This window comes from Colletes latitarsis, chromosome 7 (genome assembly GCF_051014445.1).
Source record: "Colletes latitarsis isolate SP2378_abdomen chromosome 7, iyColLati1, whole genome shotgun sequence".
Taxonomy (NCBI): Eukaryota; Metazoa; Arthropoda; class Insecta; order Hymenoptera; family Colletidae; genus Colletes; species Colletes latitarsis.
In genome coordinates this window covers 4,141,869-4,159,955 of record NC_135140.1, presented here as the reverse complement: position 1 = coordinate 4,159,955, position 18,087 = coordinate 4,141,869, and the positions used below count along the sequence as shown (strand labels likewise).

Below are 18,087 nucleotides of genomic sequence, written 5' to 3'. Positions count from 1 at the left end.
AAAACAAATTTATTACAAAAATCAGAATTTATACTCTTTTATCCGATCGATTCTATTTTCTAATCCAGCTGTAGTATGATCAATTTCACACTTTCAAATTACAATTTTAGCATAGTTTATATATAAGTTGTTGATAGGAATCGGTAACGGAAATTCGTAAAAAAATCGATTAGATTTTTTAAGGTGGAATAATATGCTTCTTACTAATTACATAAAAGGTAAATTGGTTATAAAATCAAAAATAACGAATAGTTTTTAAAACTATATCGAATATATTTTATTGTATATAATATTTTCTTTCTGCTTTATATAAAATTCTGCTTACAAATGGTACTATTTATATTAAAGTTGTTCTATTAATTGATTATTTTAGTAATACTTTTGTATCCTATTTCATTGTGTTCATTAAGTTAGTATTCCTCTTTTTTTTTTTTTTTTCTTTTTCTTTTTTTGACAGAAATTTTTCGCACAACTACGCTTTGAAGTATATCGATGAGCTAAAAAGTTACTCGCAAATAAGTGTATTTCGTAAATTATTTATTGAAATTGAAACTTAGCTATACCTTGTACTAAACCATACTACGTATTTTAATATTGTACATATGCTTTCTACGGTAAATGTTTTTTAATGAATTTAAGTTTATAATTTTGTAACTCGGAATGTTAATAAACTGTTTATTATGAAGCGTCTCGTTGAAAAAATATATATTTTTTTTCGCTTCAAAGAATCAGTTATTCAATAATATATATATTACATGTTTGATATTATAACTTTATTCATATGTAATTATTAGTGCAGAAATTTTTACTACTATTTTTAAATCTAGTAATACTTAAGCTGCTCTTTGATTAACAATGTTAACTTGATTTTATCGTAATATTTATTCGTTAGTTTCAATTTAAATTCATATAATTGTTTCTTAATTTTAAAGAAATTTAAATTCGGTACAAAGTTAAACTCTCGACGAATATCTGTTATGTTTTATAATTTTTCAAGATCGGCAGAAATTTGGGAAAAACTGAGAACCTTGTGTGAGAAAATGTTCAAGATAAGTTACTAGGGATTTTCATATTGTGTCAATACTTGTTAAGATCATTACAAACCAAATAATCGCAGACGCGGTACAGTGTTCGATCGTTTTAAAAATTTAAATTCATTGTGTCTGCTTGTTCGCCCAAAAGTTGAAGTACATTTCCTCGCGGAAGATGTCCGGAGATGTACAAGCAAGAAAACGAAAAGAGAAGAGACGTAAAAAGGGTAAAAAATAAGCTATTGAAAGTGTGAGAGAATTATTATAACTTTGATTTCTTGCGTTCAATATTTTTAGCAATGTTTACTTTCTTATTTTTAGCCTTGGAAATACACGTTAGATATTTTACATTAAAGAAGAATAAATGTAGATACCTTCTCATCTTTTGAGCTGACTTTATACCGTGAAAATCGTACAATTCGTGTTTAAAATGTCACATTCGTAAAAATATTTACTATTCACAATGTTTATCGATTTAATACATTTTAATATTTATTATATATATAATTATAACAATGAAATTAATATATAATATTTACGTAGTTGATCAGAAGTCGTTTTATAAATTTATACTTTATTAATTGATATCTATCAAATTTATTGACATTTTTTATTATGCATATTATTATTTTCATTAAGATTGCATTAAAAATTAAACTTAAATATTATAAACGAATCGATTCTAAAAGTTTTTGTGTTATTATGCAACTAACACCCTAACATGTAAAATATTATTAAAAATATTTCGTTTTGATGTTATCACTTTTATTTTTATTTAGAAATATCTATTTATTATACATGTTTTCTTTTGTTTTTTAAGTTTATGATTCTTCTTACAGAATAAAATTACATTTTACTTGAAAGGTGTATTTTAAATTATTTATCGAAACTGTAATATATATATTTCTGTTTAATACCTACTTCTTCAAAACACTTTATAATAATATTATATGAAGAGTGAAAATTCAGATATTTTAAGGCATATTTGGCAATGTTGCTCAAATTAGAAAATGCAGGGTCTTAGAAGCTTGATCAGCCTAGCTTTTGGCTTTCAAAAATAGATCAACCTTAATATCCAATCCAAAAACATATTCCTCTAATTTATTTGCATATTTTATGTTTATAAATATAATATTTATACTTGCGTATGAAATATGTTCAGCTTTTAATTTTGTATAGAAACGAAACGAGATATGAATTTAATATTATAAATGCGTAACAGTGAAGGTTATACGAATCAGCATCTATGTATATCAGAAAGTTATGCATAGATACATATTTCTATGTGGAAATATTCGTACATTACGTATTATTAAATTTATTTTTTGAAACATATGTATATATCATAAATTGCATAAATATTGCAATTTCAATGAATGTTTAGTATTGTTTTACGATACGATAAATCATAAATATACCATATCGATGATTCCATTATAGTAGATATTTAACAAAATTTTTAAAACAAAGATCGAATAGTTTCATTACTTTATCATCAGATATAAAATATTTAACATTATTATTATTATGATCATTGATTAAATTATTTTATTTATAATTAAGTATAGTAGAACTAGCTTGAAACAATGCAAAGAGAATGTTTTATCGAAAATTTTGATGATTATTAAAAAAAAAAATAAAATATACATATTATTTTGTTATCTAGTATATGGTTGTGTGCGCGGGCGCGCGCGCATGAACATTTGTATGTTCTGTATGTTTGTATATATCATAGACAAATTTATTTAACTTAGGATTAGAGAATTCTGAAAATTGTTTAAAAAATTATTATTATCGAATGTATTATATCACTCAGATGAGGAAGACAGTGGTATACCTGCACCTACCTTGGGAAATTCTAACGAAAGTTTAACAGACAATATAACTATACATATTTACAAAGAAAACAGCACAGGTGGACACTGGTGTGCACGAATTATATTCTTTGCTATTTTAGCAGTTCTTATTGGATTGATTGGTATAATTATTCTGGAACACAGAGGTACTACAGACAGTAAGTGAATTTGAAATACATTCTTAATAGAGGTATAATTGTTACAAATACAGAGTTTTTATTTAAAATGTTTTATGTTGTAAGTTAATACACCATTAGAATCATCTCGCTGGGCCTTCATTTTTGATGGGTGGGTAGATGATTCGATATCTTTATCCAATGAGGAATTACACAATGAAAATGGATATGAAGACGGTAAAGAAACTGAAAGAGATGAAGCTACGGATGATCATGATACAGAAATAGAGTCTACAATAACTGAAAATTCTAATGAAGAAGAAGAACAGATTGATGAAGAAAATGAAGAAGAAGAACAGATTGGAGAAGACAGTGAAGATACACAAGTTGATGAAGAAGAAGAAGAAGAAGAAGAAGGAGAAGAAGAAGTAGTAGAAGAAAAAGAAGAAGTAGAGGAGGAAGAAGAAGAAGAACAGGAAGAAGTGGAAAAAGAAGAAGAGGATGAAGAAGAAGATACAAATAAATATGAAGAATTAGAGGAGGAAACAACAGAAGTTGAATCAGACGAAGAACAAAGTAGAGTTTTTCAGGATAAAGAAGGTATTGAGATGTAAAACATAGCAATATAAAAAGAATACAAACTGAAGATATTATTATGAATTTTAATTCTAACAGAATATGTCAGCACAGAATTAAATCATCAAAAAGAATATGAGGAAAAACTAATGAAAATTATACGAGAAGACGAAAATATTAGTCCACAAAATTCATACGATACTGATGTATTAGAAGAAATTTATGCTACTAGTAAAGAAGAAAGTAAAGAAAATGTATTGTACGAAACAGATAGTCAATTTCATGAAATCGAAAAAACATCAACAAATGAGGACATATTTGAATCGTTTTTAGACATACCTGACATTAATGAAATTAACGATGACAATATAGAACCATTAGAAGAGGTAAGATTAATACAATTACATATTATTGTTGACATAATAATTAAAAGGAGAACAATTATTAAATATTACACATATATCCCGTTTATGAAAGTGATACATATCTTTTAATAAAAGGAACATTTTGTTTAAACTTTGAAATATTCAATGAAATAATGTTTTATACCGATTTTTTAAATATTCAGAACACTTGAAGAATGCAAAACACGAAGCTTTATCAATAATACCGTCTAAATTGTATAGAGTTCCGCGTATATAAAATATTTTACGATAATTTGTTTATTTATTTCCTAATTATATCGTTAGAGTATACCATATTATTTAATAATTTTTGTACTAGGTAGAAAGTATTGAACCCGAAGAATATATTAGCGATATAGATAAAAAGCCAGATATAGAAGAAATTGAAGAAGAATCTATTAGTGGTAAGTCTAATGTCAGTATCCGATTAAAACTGATTCATACAGTAATTCTATAATTTGAAACAAGTTCGATGATCCTCCATGCTCTTATATTCATCCAACAAATACAATTGTACAAATAATACAAGTATAAAAAAATATCAGAATGCTACTAAATTCATGATATTTCATTATAATTTTGCAAACATCAATGACAAATAATATCTGATGATTACAGTGGCAATGAAGTTTGGAGTTGGTGTGGCACTTGTTGTTGCTGCACATTTTGTCCTTGTGAAACGATGGAACAATGGTAAATGTTATGACACTTATGTTTTACAAGTGTAATATCATAACCATTATACATTCAGTATAAATCTTTCATTTTCATTTTCTAAAACACGGAATTGAAAAATTGTTGATCAATTTACATCATTTATGCATGTTATAAGTTCCATATATTTGTTTTATATAAATTCGTACGATATACAGGGTGTTCTTGAGTAACATGTACAAGCAAGTGAGAGGTGATTCCTTATAGAATAATAAGAGAAACAAGAAGAATACAATTTTTTTTATTTTGGCTTAGTTTTCGAAATAATCAAGTTTAAAAATTCATTTTGTATATTTGATATACTATTCAAATCGATGGTTCATCATAGATAGTCAGTTTTCATTAATTTACCGCGATGACTTACACGAATCGAGAATATCTTGATATGATTCGAGCTTTGGGAATTTGTAACGGAAGTTATCTTGCTACTTCTCGTTATTACAAAGAACAATATCCGAATCGTAAGACTCCCGATCGAAGAACAATACACAGGATAGAAAGGAATCTTTTGGAAAATGGTTGTTTCCAACCTCAACAATCACTACAAAATTGTAGAATTCTTCGTCAACGAAAGCGAGGCAATTAATTTCAGTAATTCTGTTATTAATATTAAATGATGAAGTTGATCCATTTTAATTTCTTTTTTAATCCAGTAACTCGTAAACATTCTGTACACATTGTTTACAAACACGGTAGACACTGTTGACTATACGTCTCAGCCGTGAGTGCGTATAGCACAGCGAATTTTCAAATTTAGTTTGTTTTCGAAATAATCGAAAACTAAGCTGAAATAAAAAAAATTTTATTCTTTTTATTTCTTTTATTTTTTCATAGGGAATCATCTCTCGCTTGCTTATACATGTCGTTCGGGAACACCCTGTATAAATAATTAAAATTCAAAGACAAAAAGATAAATTGAAAAACATAAAATGAATGTTTTAGAAAAATTACTGGATTTAAAAAATTAAATGGAGAAATAATATGTAAATTGAATTCATCAGAAGTTAGAAATAGTTATATGAATTGAAATAATGTAACAGTTATAAATAAATAAAAATTCTGATGTATATCACAACATGTACCTGAAACAAAATATTTAAGAATATATATGAATATTATGATAGAAGTTACAGTATTATATAAAATGGTTTACATCATACTTCATCAAATTCACTGTTTAAGATAATTAAGACAAATGATGTATAAAATGTAACTAATTAATGATATATTTTTTTGATGTTTAGAAGTTACCTTTATTGAAACTGAATCTAACATAATTTCATCTGAGAAACGAAGCAGGGAACAAACTACAACTACAGAAAAGAAAAGGATATCTGAAGCAGGAAAGTATAGAAAAGAAGATAAAGAGAAAATAGTGGTGAAGAGGGAGCCTGAGGAAGAAATTGAGGATGATAGTGAAGAGTGGAAATGGAAGAGAGAAGAAAAAATTGATATTAAACTGGAAGAAGAGGAAGAAATTAAACCAAAGATCATGAAAGAAAAGAAAGTGTTAGAAAGAGAGTCAGAGGAAGTAGAAGATGAAGAGGAAGTGGAAGATGAAGAAGAGTTAGTAGAAGATGAAGAAGAAGTAGATGAAGAAGAAGAAGTAGAAGAAGAAGAAGAAGAGGGAGAGGAGGAAGATGAAGAAGATGACTATGATGATGATGAAATTGACAATTTTGATGATTCTGAACTGGTTGCTAAACTTGAAGCTAAATATGGAAAGTTACAAAATAATAGAAACGAAACTAAAGAAGTAAAGGAAACAGAAACTAGCAGTGTGTCAAAATGGAAACGTAATTAATTTGTCAAAATTGTATACATGTTGATTTTAGAAACAAATGCACAAAGTTTAAGAAATGATTTTAAGTTTATATAATTTTTTCGTCCTATGTTATTCATTTCACTGTGCTTTATAATTATTCTTTAAAATTTATGATTATTTTAAAATAATAATTTTTATGCTTTTGTCGTTTTAAATCAGAATTTAAAGAACGAATGTGTATATGAAATATGACTAATATAAATTACGGAAAACTAATAAGATCTAGCGAGCATGGAGGATCTATTACGAGGTATTTAATCTTGTATAGTGGTATTAAGAAATGATATACTCCATATAAACCTCTGTTAATTCAAAAAGTTGAAGTATGTGTATAAAAGGACAAAATATTTTCGTCAAAATAAAAAATATTTTGTTCCTTTTTCTTTTTTTTTGTAACAGATTTATGTATATTTCGTATGTATATATGTATATTCGTACGTGTATTATTCATCATCTTCTGTTCTATTAAACGCGTAAAGTGATATTTCTATTTTTAATTATATGTAATTTTTCTTTTATACATTATTACAGCATCTAGAAACATAGTAGCAGAATTTGCTGCCACAGCGAAAGTTAATGACAAAACGAAGACGGAGAATATTATGACGAACAAAAGTGGCACAAAAGTGTATGATTTTAATATATCGAACGTTGAAAGTAATCTGAAACAGAAGGAAAATAATGATACATATAAGGTTAGTCATGTGTTTAAAAATAATTGTTGTGAATAGGAATAATTTTCTAAACAATTGTTTCATTTTCATGTGTTCTATGATATTATGAAAATATAACGTTTCTCATTTCTTTTTAGGAACATATTAACTAGTTTTTATCCTTGCTTAATATTATTTGCTGCCATTGGTAGTAATATATGTATATATACACTATATATGATTTAATAGTGACATATGTACATTACAATTTTTTACATCTGAATAGACACATGTTAATCTATTATAAAACAACATTTCATCTGCTCAACACCATATGTGAAAATATATATATGCAAATATATTAGGATTAGACTGATTCGTTAAATGCGGAGCTAGTTTTGTTTTACGTAAAATTTAAGCAGCATGTAAATACAGAAAAGGTGTCTGTATATTGAAAAGACAATGAATAGAAACTCTATTTTTGTTTAAAATATTTCAAAGAAAATTTATATAAATAGCGTAAACATATTTTTCAATATTATATGTATTGTAAAGTATTATTTTTTAAATTTGATACAGTCGATTCTCAAGGACCGACACCGCCTAAACGAAGAGTTTAGTGTCAGTCCCCATGTTTAACGTATTAAATATTTTTTCAAAGGTTTACTACAGTAAGTGTCAACAATTCACGAATTAATTTAAGAAAATCGTATTGTTTATGTTACAAAGGGCATTACTATAAAAAAATCTGTTAACCACATGCGCGTGTAAAATAAAAAATATAATACATAATAGAATATAATTGATTTAAGAAATATTGAAAAATCATGTTTTATTCAATGTTACTAATTATTAGAGATATAGATTAAGGTACATGGCTTATAACACGTTATGCTAGTTTTATAAAGGAAACGAAACAATAAAAAGCAAGGATTTATTTACAATTAAATTGTTAATTACAAAATATCTGAGTTAAAAAGAATTCTATAATTTTTTGTTTGATTTGACGTTCGTTATCGCAACTGATTTCATTTGCAAGCGTTTTGCTATCGTACAATAATTAAGGATAAAATGACAATTTTATATCTGTACATGTGTTTAATAATTATTAATGCAGTTACATTCTAGAAATATAGAATAAGGATACACGATTTTCATGATTCCAAAAAATCCTATCATTATGTTTCTCATCCACGCATTCGTCGTATTATCATAAATACAAATATTTATGCGTATAAAATAAATCAATTTGAATGGGAATCGGAGAAAGAATATCTTAAATATTTTTAATCAGATAAGAATTTCTTACGATATTGAATGTATAATTGATACTGCGTTAACTAATTCTTTTTTCCATTAATGATAGTATTATTCTGTAATATTATGAACTTATACATATTACAGAAATAATAGATCATTATAATGTAACAATTAAGAAAACGCAACGTACGATAAATTAATATTTATGCTTATGTCTATGTTTACGCGGAGATGGAGAAGGTGGACTATTGGCTCTATGCTTTGAAGTACGCGGTGGTGGAGGCGGTGATAATGACGGTGATCGAACACGTCTTTTTCTGTCGTTTCGTTCATTGACCGGCGACCTACGAGATACTCTGGACGAAAAGGAAGGCGAAGGTGTTCGTCGAATACGTGGCGGTGACGGTGTCACTGGTACTCGTTTTTTGTAGGGCGATCGTGATCTGCGTTTACCACGTGGCGACCTACTACGAGACCTAAAAATATATGTATGACACATTTTTACGCATATAGTAGGATAAGATAAATAACATTCTAATATCCAAATGTGCGTGTATACGTTAAAATGTTTCCTATTACCCAAGCCCTCGATGATCATAGGAGCGCAGTAACGTAGGAGAATCTAATTAAAGTTACATGAATTTATGGCAACATATATTCACCTATATCTATTGCTTTTAGACGATGGACTAGCTGAAGTTCGTCTTCGGTCTCTGTAATGACTCGGAGATTCTGGAGTTGTACTTCGTTTCTTTTCCCTTCGTCTTTCGTCGTCTCGTTCTTCGCTTTTCACATCTTTCATTTCCCTCTCGCTCTACAATTAATATTTCATTAGATTGTGAACGTTTTTAAAGGCAGTACCATACAAAAATTTACCTTTCTTATCAGCTTTTTTCTATAATGTTCTACTTGCCCTTGAATTGTCATACCGGATTTCAATGTTCGCCTACCGCTTTCTAATTCATCCTGATATTGCATTATTTTAACTTCAATTTCGCGCAGTCTGTTTCTTCTTTCCTCGTTATAATCTCTACCACTGCAAGGCCCGTACATTATGATGTAATCAAGACTTAAAATTTTCCATAAAGTAAAAAGTATACTACCTTGAATCCATGCTAGTATCTTGAGAATTTGAATCATCGTTTTGACCTAATTCTTCCCATTTACTAGTTGTCATAGCTTGTGCTTCAACCTAACATTGCATTACTTGTTTTGTAAAATAGGAAAGTACGCAAAATAGTATTAAGGTAATATTCTCAACCTGATCAGGATCAACAGTTTCCCATCGTGATGGTACAAAACCCGCAGGGATTGATGGTTTTCTTTCGTCTTCTTTATTTCGTATATTTAAAGAATCCTCGTCGTCCATAGGCACGCCATCAATATCTTCATCCACTAAAGAACACAAAATGTTTAAGATACAAATATATTATTATAAATAGATGAAACATAATAACAATTGAGTAATAATAAATGTGGTTAAAACATTCTTACTAGGAACGCCATCAATGTCATCATAGTTAGACGTTGTTTGCGGAGTTAGACCATGTTTCATAGCTCCTTTAAGAAGTGCAGCACCGTCTAATGGTACTCCATCCAAATCTTCTGCACCATCCCCATCCACATCCGATAAAGGTGCTCCATCGATATCCTCATCGTTTTCCGGTTCAGGCTCATCCATCTAAAATCACTTATTTATTTTTATTTCCATTCCTGTTATCCTCAGGAAGAAAAATCACGGTCTAAAAGAATGGGTTTACCAAGACAAGACCAAGGAAAGTGTTTTGTAATTTAACAAGAAAATCTCGCGAATAAACTGCCCAATCTTCCCATGCTCTAAACATTCTCATTACACGAACTTTAAATCCTTCTGCTTTTAATCTACTGTCAAATTGCTTATAGGCTTGGTGAACTTCATTAAATATATCCAATAGTCGGGTTTCAAACCTATATTTTAAGCATATAATATTAACTATACTAAATGCATTTATATATTAATTATTAATAACCACATTGCAAATATTTCCTGTATCTTTAATTAAACCAACTTACGCTTTTCGATAAATAGTAGCATTATTTACTTTAACGCCACAGTTATGTAATATATCTGATATGAGATACAGTCGCGCGATTTTTTTATTTACAGGAGTTTGTAATATTGACAGTGACTCTGAAATACAATCGCAAATCTCTTCCGCCGCTTCAGCATGCTCTATACAAAATACCATCGCTTCTGCAACTTTTATTCTTTCTGGTGATATGTTTCTCAATAAATCTTCTAATCGATCTCGTTGACTATAAACACATACATTTTTCTCAAACAAAATGTTCGGTAAAATTAATGAAAAAAAATATAATATAATCAATTTTTCATCTTTTAAAGTTTTTCAATCGTTACCTATTTGATAAACTGCCCCTTCTAGGTTCTTGTCTCTCTTCCATTTCGATCAATTCATCAGGCATTCCTTGTGTCCACGGATTGATTGGCGGTGGTCTCCATACACTTCCGCCTTTAAACATTCTAAAATCTTCGATGCGCCATTCCTTTTGTCCATCACCTTGTAATATGGAATATAACTTCCATCGGTAATACGTGTGCGCGGGAGAATAATTTTCGAACAGAAATCTGAAGTTTAAGAACAATAGTTTTGAAATACCCACCACCATTAATGAGTTCATTGTACGAGATTCAAATTCCACAAACCTAAACATTGGATTATTCAGTTCTCGATTCATTATCATTGCTTCGAACATTGGACCTTCTCTTATCACAAATTCTACCATTCTATGTATTAACATTACTAAGTTTCTACAATACAGAATTTCATTAAAGATTTAATTGTAAATTTTATGACTATGTAATATCTTGAAAAATGAATATGTATGTTTAGAAATTACTGAAATCAGAATTTACCTCTCTGTTGGAATAACCACTTTGACCACTGCGTTCTGCAAAACCTGTGACAATTTCCATTACAGAGCAACAGTTATATTTGATTAAATGTGCCAGCCCATATTAGCTCAAATCAAGCATGATTTCCATGTTTGATACATACTATAGTTTGTCCATATATTACACACGTAGGTTACAATGTTTAAGCGATACTCAAATAATATATATAATAAATGTTTTAGTTTCGTTTTATTCCAGAATAATTACATATGCATACCCATAAGAATCGATAAAACTTACTGAGTTATATTATTCATAAATAACTTGTGTAACACACACATATTTAATTTAAAAATTGTATTACCGTCGAAATCGGAACATTATCGAAAGAAAATAATCTTACCTTTTCAAAGTTTTCCTTCTCTTGAGTATCTGCAGTTTGTAGATTGCGAATTCGAGGTACCTGAAATTGTATTTGGAAAATGAATTATAAAATTTGTATCTAAATAGAATAGTATTATACAATAATATCAAAATCAAGTTAGGACTAATTTTACATTTATCCTAAACAGTAATAATGATATCTAAATCACAGACTTGATTTTAGCCATAAAGTTGATGTTCTTATAATTCTACTAAAATTTAACACTGGTTTAATTAATTACTATGATTTAGTTTATTCTATATACCTTGTGTCTGTCACGACGATGAGGTTGAGCATTAAATGGAAGACCAGATGGAGGTGGAGGTTGTGTGATTTCCATCAAAGCAGGAGGAATATAAATAGGATAAGGTGGAATTGGTACACTTTTTCCCCAGCCTAATTTCATCTCGTACTGCATTATATCACGACCTACCTCAACATATAAGGAAACATTTTTTATAATTGGATAATAAAATAATGTTTTATGCTAATAAATTAAAATCCTTACCTTTTCACTTCATCAAAAAAAAAAAAAATAAAATTTCACATTTTTAACAAGAAATTAAATAAAAAAATTACAGACTCTAAAGTACAATTTTCTCACCGTTGAGATTTTTTAAAGCACGTTCTCCATCTTTGCGACTCATAAAAGCAACGAAACCGCAGTTTCTTTGTCGAGCTTTCTCTTCGTCGCTACGCGGCCACATAATTTTAATACTAGCCAGTGGTCCGTATTTGCCAAATATTTCCATTAATTGTTGCTCCGTGATCTATTATATGAAACAATGTGTTCGATTATTTCTATATTTTTTATGTACAATGTATTGCAATAAGTATCATCAAAATTTCAAAATGAATTGTTTTTTTTTATATAATTAATTCAATCGACGTAAACGATTAAACAGATCATAATTGAAAACATTTCTCCCAAATAAAGTATAATATCTATTCAAGGTAACAATGTGATATGTATTGTAATTATCAATCGATATATTTCAATTATAGTTGTTTGTACCTTTGGATTTAAATTTCCCAAATATAGATTTGTGGTATTAGGATCACCATTGTCGAATGATCCATCTACAAAAAAAAAACAATCTTTTTATTATCGCGATGTATCTTTACTAGGATAAGGTGAAGCAAAGAAAACTAATGAAAAGGGCATTGTTTACCCTCATAAATCAGGGCTAGGAGTCGAGGATCATCTATAAGGTTATGCAAGTTGGCCTTTCGTGGGTCAGGATAGGAGGGTATACCTATCAGAGGTTCCGTTAGATTCAAATTGTTAATTTAAGGACAAAAATACATTAATTGTATTATAATTATTTCTCTACTGAAACTGTAGAAAATTACACTTTGTCGCTGAATTACGTTTTTGTGGGTTTGCTCGTAAATAAATTTATGTAAGTATACAGCTTTATAAATCTTGTAGACTTATGTCAATTACCTTCGACGCATTTCAAAGCTGCCAACATTGGATCCTCCGATTGAGCCGAAATCACAGTTTTCACTACACCTTTATATTTATGCCTTTCCTCACGCTCTTCTTGAATCATTTTTAATTCTTCTTTGAACAGTTCCAGATTGCTCTTTTTCTTTTCACCTTCCTTTTTCTTTTTTCCCAATCTATCCAATTTCCTTTCGCTCGATCCGAGCAATCTCGCATATTCTTGTGCCTGTTCCGCGGATGATCTACTGTCGACAAGCTCCGATATTTTCGATTGAGGCTTGTACAGTTTTCCTTTTTCTCTTGTATCTTCCTCTATTAAACAAACATTAATACACATTAATATTATTGCACGAGAATAGGAAAATTTATATTCTTTTTAAATTATTTATTCATTTTTTTTTTGACGACCTTGCAAGGCAAAGTTAAGCAATAACATACAGAGTATATTTCTCTTTATTGGTGCTGCTATATATAGGAGTGCAAGTTCATAAATATTATTTTATTATATTATTATAAAAGAATGAAACTTTCATAATCAAATAAAATTGGAAAAATCTTAGCAATAATATAAAAAAACTAGGAGAATATGCAAAGTATGTAGCGGGTAGTTTAAATTTTGGCTTTGAAAACCTTAAAAAAAAGATGTAGATTGTTAATAATTTTATAAGTTCTATTTTTATAAAAATATATTTTGTTGAATTTAACGTGCATTAATAATGTAATGAAAACAACTTACGTCGTTTACCAGCATCGTAAGTTCCTGCTTTCACCCAAACTTTGCTTGTAGTTTTACTAGGTGTTTCTTGGAAAGTTGCTACAAACTCTTCGAATGCCTATGTATAAATTAAAATTATAACAATATTAAATATTTTTTAATGTATACAGTGGCCCAGATCTGGACATTTTGAATAATTTTTGTAATACATTTTATAAGCAATGTTTCAATTTATCATTAACTGACCAAATAAAGAACCAAAGATCAATTAGAACACATTATTTATGTAATACAGATTAACATTATTTGAAGCAATTATTTTTAAATTACTGTGCGAAATCAATTTTGCTCAGATCTAGTTTGATTTAATAAATTCTGTATTGCTTACTTGAGCAGCAGCTTGCTCTTGTTCTTTCTTGCGTTGTTCCTCCAATTCTTTTTTACTCAACGGTCTCTTACCCATTGTGCCAATAGAAAATGCTTTCAGTTTTTGTTCTGCAATTTGCTAAACATTCGAAACAATAATCATTCAGGAGTACTGAAATATAATTAAACAGTAGAATTAATTTATACAATTATACCTTCATAATAGCCTTATCAGCCATCTGTAGATAGTTTAACCTAAAACATTAACATAAAACAAACACTATTTTATTTGACAAAACTAATTCGGAAATAAACTATTTTAAGCATGAAAATGATATTTGTTTCTAAGAAACATCAATCGAATTCAGTGAATAACACAAAGCTATGTAATAAATATATAGATACTGTACGTTGTTTGTAAGAATTGAAAATCGTGATCAACACAATAATAGACATTTATGCAAACGGTAGTCCTGAAAAGACGTCTTCAAGAATTTGTACAATCAAACATTATCGTATAACGCATATTTTAATATTTCCAAAAATATTTGTGTCTCAACGCATTTCACATTGAAGAACCAAATAATGGCAAATAACGTAGGTATCTTTTAGTTCACAATGTGGTGACACTGAATAAATGTATAAATAGAGAAGTGAACATTGTTGCAAGTCTAACAACGATATGTATATCATATGCTGTGAATATAGCTATGGAATAGCGAAACTGAGATCTAATAAACAGCGAAATTTGAAAGGTCCTTTAGATTCTGATGATGATTATTAAATAAGATTACGATGCGGGGAAAGGGGAGCCAATTATCAAGCCCCGAAACTAATCCCGTGTTTTGGTTTTGTCACGAAAATTTTGAGAGAGATTCTCTTTGCCTTTGTTAGTCTGTGAGAAAGTCGAAAGACTCCAGAAGAGCTGGTCATGCTAAGAAAGTCAAAAATTACACTTAAGGGTTGTTCTCTCACAGTGTTACTAGACCGGTGCCCAAAGGAAACTGCCTTCCGCTTACACATCCTAATTCATAGTCACATGTACGTGAGATCAAATATGAGTTTGCCGTAGAATGCTTATCAATCTTTTATTAATATAAATATAAGTAATTTTTTACACATTTCTAACTCTATTGAATAATAACGTGCCTCGAAATTTTGCTAGCACGTTTTATAAATAAATAACATTCACGAGTAATGTTTTATGTTTAGATCGTCGCCACTTAGTGGCGAAGACAGTGTACTATTTTACGACAAACTTGGACGTTTTACCGTAGATGGTGGTGCAATCGATTAGAAAAAGAGAACAATAGCGTGCGATAAAGAGAGAGAATATATTTCCGCCATTTTGATAAATTGAACCACTGTTTGATAATTTATTAATTACTTTTTTCGTGGGATTAATTTAATAACTTTTAAATTTCAGTATTATAGCGTAGACTCTTGACAATATTCAAGGATACCTTTTATAACCATTCTGTTCGTAATTGAAGAGTTGTTAACAAATATTGGACGGCACATTTTTTCGAATTTTTTAATGCAACGACTTAGAGAATTATTGTTAATAACTAATTAATTTCAGCGAGAATCGTTGCAAAATTGGTCCTTAAATATTGCCAAGGGTCTATACTATATTATTAAATTCTAAAAGTTCATAATTTAATCACAGAAAAGGGGTAATTAGTGAATAATCAAACTGTGTGGATCGATTAATCGAATTGGCGGGAAAATGTTCATCGTCGACCTCCTTTCCTATTCTATGATCCTGATACTTTTCAGTAGCCTGAATCTCAATTCACGGTGGCCATTTTGTAACGCGGAATGAATATTCTAAATGCCGAATAAGAGAATTATCGTTTCCAATAATCGTTTATAACTAATTAGTTATCTGTGAAATGGGTAGAAAAATGTTTTGAGAATGTATTAGGGATTTGGACTTTATAAAATAATTGTATAAAGCATATAAATTAATGCAGGAATGTTGTTATAGTAAAAATACATATTTCAGGTAGTTAAATATAATTGTAGCAGTATTAGTCATTAGCATTGCAAATTTAGTTTTTTAACAATGTTTTGTTTACAACAGATATAAAAACAGTTTTATGAAATTCTATCTTATTCGTTTTCTATTTTCCATTATTCACTGTAATAATATTATCAAAATTCTTGTCATTTTTCTAAACAATTTGTGTCCCTTATAGAAGTTCTATTCACCGTAAGTTTCAGAAGAAAAATGAATTAGATGAATGGCATTAGCACTAGAGACAGCCTGCGTTTCCCTTTCGATTTTCACCTTAATACGTATATATTGTGTTGGATTTCTGTACAATTCATTAGTCGTCTATTGTCCGAATTTATACATAAGAGTCTCGTGACACGTCTCCGTAGGATCTACTTGAAAATGGACGCCGAAGTTCTCTTTTATGGTAATCAGGGTTCTTTGAAAAGTGGAGATTGAGTCGATTAAAAGCACTGGAACGTCGTTCGGTCAACAATAACGAATGTGTCGCTGCTAATGAGCTTTCTGGTCGATTTTAGACTTTCGAAACGATCGATTCAATCAGGATAATTTGCATACAAGATTTCGTCTAGTCTCCAAGCATGTACATTACGAGCAATATTGTAAATATTGTTTTAGAACGACGCTTCGCTTCCTTTTTCATCTACCAGAAATTTATTTACAACTATTTCTGTGCATGCTTACATTTCGACCAAAAGGTGTCTGCATTTGTAAATTCAACCCTATTTAATACCTTCAAGCTAGTTATTTCGATTTAGATATAGTATAAATTGTTCTACAGGACTTGCGATAAAATATCTGTAACATGATTTTACGATAATCAACTGGTTTCAAACTTTCGAACGATAGTGTATATTTGTAGCACAGAAAGGGAGTCGTTATTTCCATTTTCGTTCCTGGCACGTCTCTTTCCATAATCTACATATAATTCTAAGACCTTCCAGCTTTTATTATGATAATCGTATTGCCTTCGCGTTAATGTGGACACAGTCCCGGTTTCTTGCATTCATGTTTCACCTGCTGCATTCCAATCGTTTGAAATTTTAATAAAAAAAAATAAATTAAATACTCCAAGGAATCTTTAACATTTCAAATATACAAATGCCACGAAATTATTACAAATGATCGCTACCTACGATAAGAAAATGTTTTCAGACTAATAAACTACAAGTATACAGTTATTTTTTGTTTCATATGTTTAATATTGCATACTGCTTCTCGCGATCAGTATATTATAATATAGAATAGAGTAGGACTTTAATCGATCGACACGAATAATTTCCAAATAAAAATTTACCGAGCGGGGATTTTATTCAAGTACGAGTTTTCTATTTAAAAAATCCCATGATACTTTAGTGAAAATATCGATAAGAAAAATGTTTCTTAATGCCCCCTGAACAGGATAGAGGAGATGAATAAAATATTATCTATGACTGCAGATGTTTATGCATTTATGGGAAATTGTAATTCTTAAAAAAACTACAGAATGCAAATACTTATATAAAAATATAAGAAATACTTAAAATAGGATCCTTATATTTAAAGGTTGAGACAACCCTCTACAAACCTCCCCTTTCGTTAATTTTATTAATAAAAATATGAATTTTCCACCTAACGTTCGTCTTTACGAATATCTCGATTAAAAAAACCACTGTTTCGGATAAAATAAAATTCCAATCGATGGACGACAATCAATTTTAAGGAAATATTAAAGTCAAAGATTGTACGTTATTTTTTTTACGTTGGAAGAATTGCATTCGATGACGGGTTTGTTTAAATAATTT

At 29.2% G+C, this 18,087-nt stretch overlaps 2 protein-coding genes and 1 long non-coding RNA gene across 3 annotated transcripts; 2 read left to right on the top strand and 1 right to left on the bottom strand.

The window, feature by feature from the left end:
• The first annotated feature begins 1,089 nt into the window (after positions 1 to 1,089).
• On the top strand, positions 1,090 to 6,560 carry LOC143343243 (uncharacterized). Its single transcript, XM_076767924.1, has 7 exons — positions 1,090 to 1,258; positions 2,848 to 3,045; positions 3,130 to 3,603; positions 3,679 to 3,965; positions 4,303 to 4,387; positions 4,602 to 4,676; positions 5,942 to 6,560. The coding sequence occupies exons 1-7, from the start codon at positions 1,207 to 1,209 to the stop codon at positions 6,499 to 6,501; spliced, it is 1,731 nt and encodes a 576-aa protein (XP_076624039.1). The 5' UTR covers positions 1,090 to 1,206; the 3' UTR covers positions 6,502 to 6,560.
• Positions 6,561 to 6,652: 92 nt separating this feature from the next.
• On the top strand, positions 6,653 to 7,959 carry LOC143343244 (uncharacterized). The gene is made up of 3 exons (XR_013079937.1): positions 6,653 to 6,772; positions 7,054 to 7,217; positions 7,334 to 7,959. It is a non-coding gene; the product is annotated as an uncharacterized LOC143343244 (long non-coding RNA).
• A 136-nt stretch (positions 7,960 to 8,095) lies between these two features.
• LOC143343242 (U2 snRNP-associated SURP motif-containing protein) lies at positions 8,096 to 14,906 on the bottom strand. The gene is made up of 20 exons (XM_076767923.1): positions 14,694 to 14,906; positions 14,499 to 14,538; positions 14,306 to 14,422; positions 13,939 to 14,035; positions 13,200 to 13,514; positions 12,768 to 12,832; positions 12,357 to 12,522; positions 12,018 to 12,181; positions 11,732 to 11,791; positions 11,350 to 11,393; positions 11,140 to 11,244; positions 10,834 to 11,061; positions 10,488 to 10,730; positions 10,196 to 10,382; positions 9,930 to 10,116; positions 9,697 to 9,830; positions 9,539 to 9,627; positions 9,312 to 9,471; positions 9,098 to 9,249; positions 8,096 to 8,911 (listed from the first exon to the last, which is right to left on the bottom strand). The coding sequence occupies exons 2-20, from the start codon at positions 14,520 to 14,522 to the stop codon at positions 8,632 to 8,634; spliced, it is 2,817 nt and encodes a 938-aa protein (XP_076624038.1). The 5' UTR covers positions 14,523 to 14,538; positions 14,694 to 14,906; the 3' UTR covers positions 8,096 to 8,631.
• Positions 14,907 to 18,087: the final 3,181 nt, after the last annotated feature.

What these genes read in the sequence shown, in the direction of transcription:
- LOC143343243 (XM_076767924.1), top strand. Translation starts at nt 1,207, where the DNA reads ATGTCCGGAGATGTACAAGCAAGAAAACGAAAAGAGAAGAGACGTAAA. An exon ending in ACACAGAGGTACTACAGACA is followed by an intron (nt 3,046 to 3,129) that starts GTAAGTGAATTT and finishes TTATGTTGTAAG; the next exon opens with TTAATACACCATTAGAATCA. An exon ending in TGAAGAAGAATCTATTAGTG is followed by an intron (nt 4,388 to 4,601) that starts GTAAGTCTAATG and finishes TGATGATTACAG; the next exon opens with TGGCAATGAAGTTTGGAGTT.
- LOC143343242 (XM_076767923.1), bottom strand. Translation starts at nt 14,522, where the DNA reads ATGGCTGATAAGGCTATTATGAAG. An exon ending in AGCTTTGAAATGCGTCGAAG is followed by an intron (nt 12,833 to 13,199) that starts GTAATTGACATA and finishes TTTTTTTTGTAG; the next exon opens with ATGGATCATTCGACAATGGT. An exon ending in GCTACTATTTATCGAAAAGC is followed by an intron (nt 10,383 to 10,487) that starts GTAAGTTGGTTT and finishes CTTAAAATATAG; the next exon opens with GTTTGAAACCCGACTATTGG.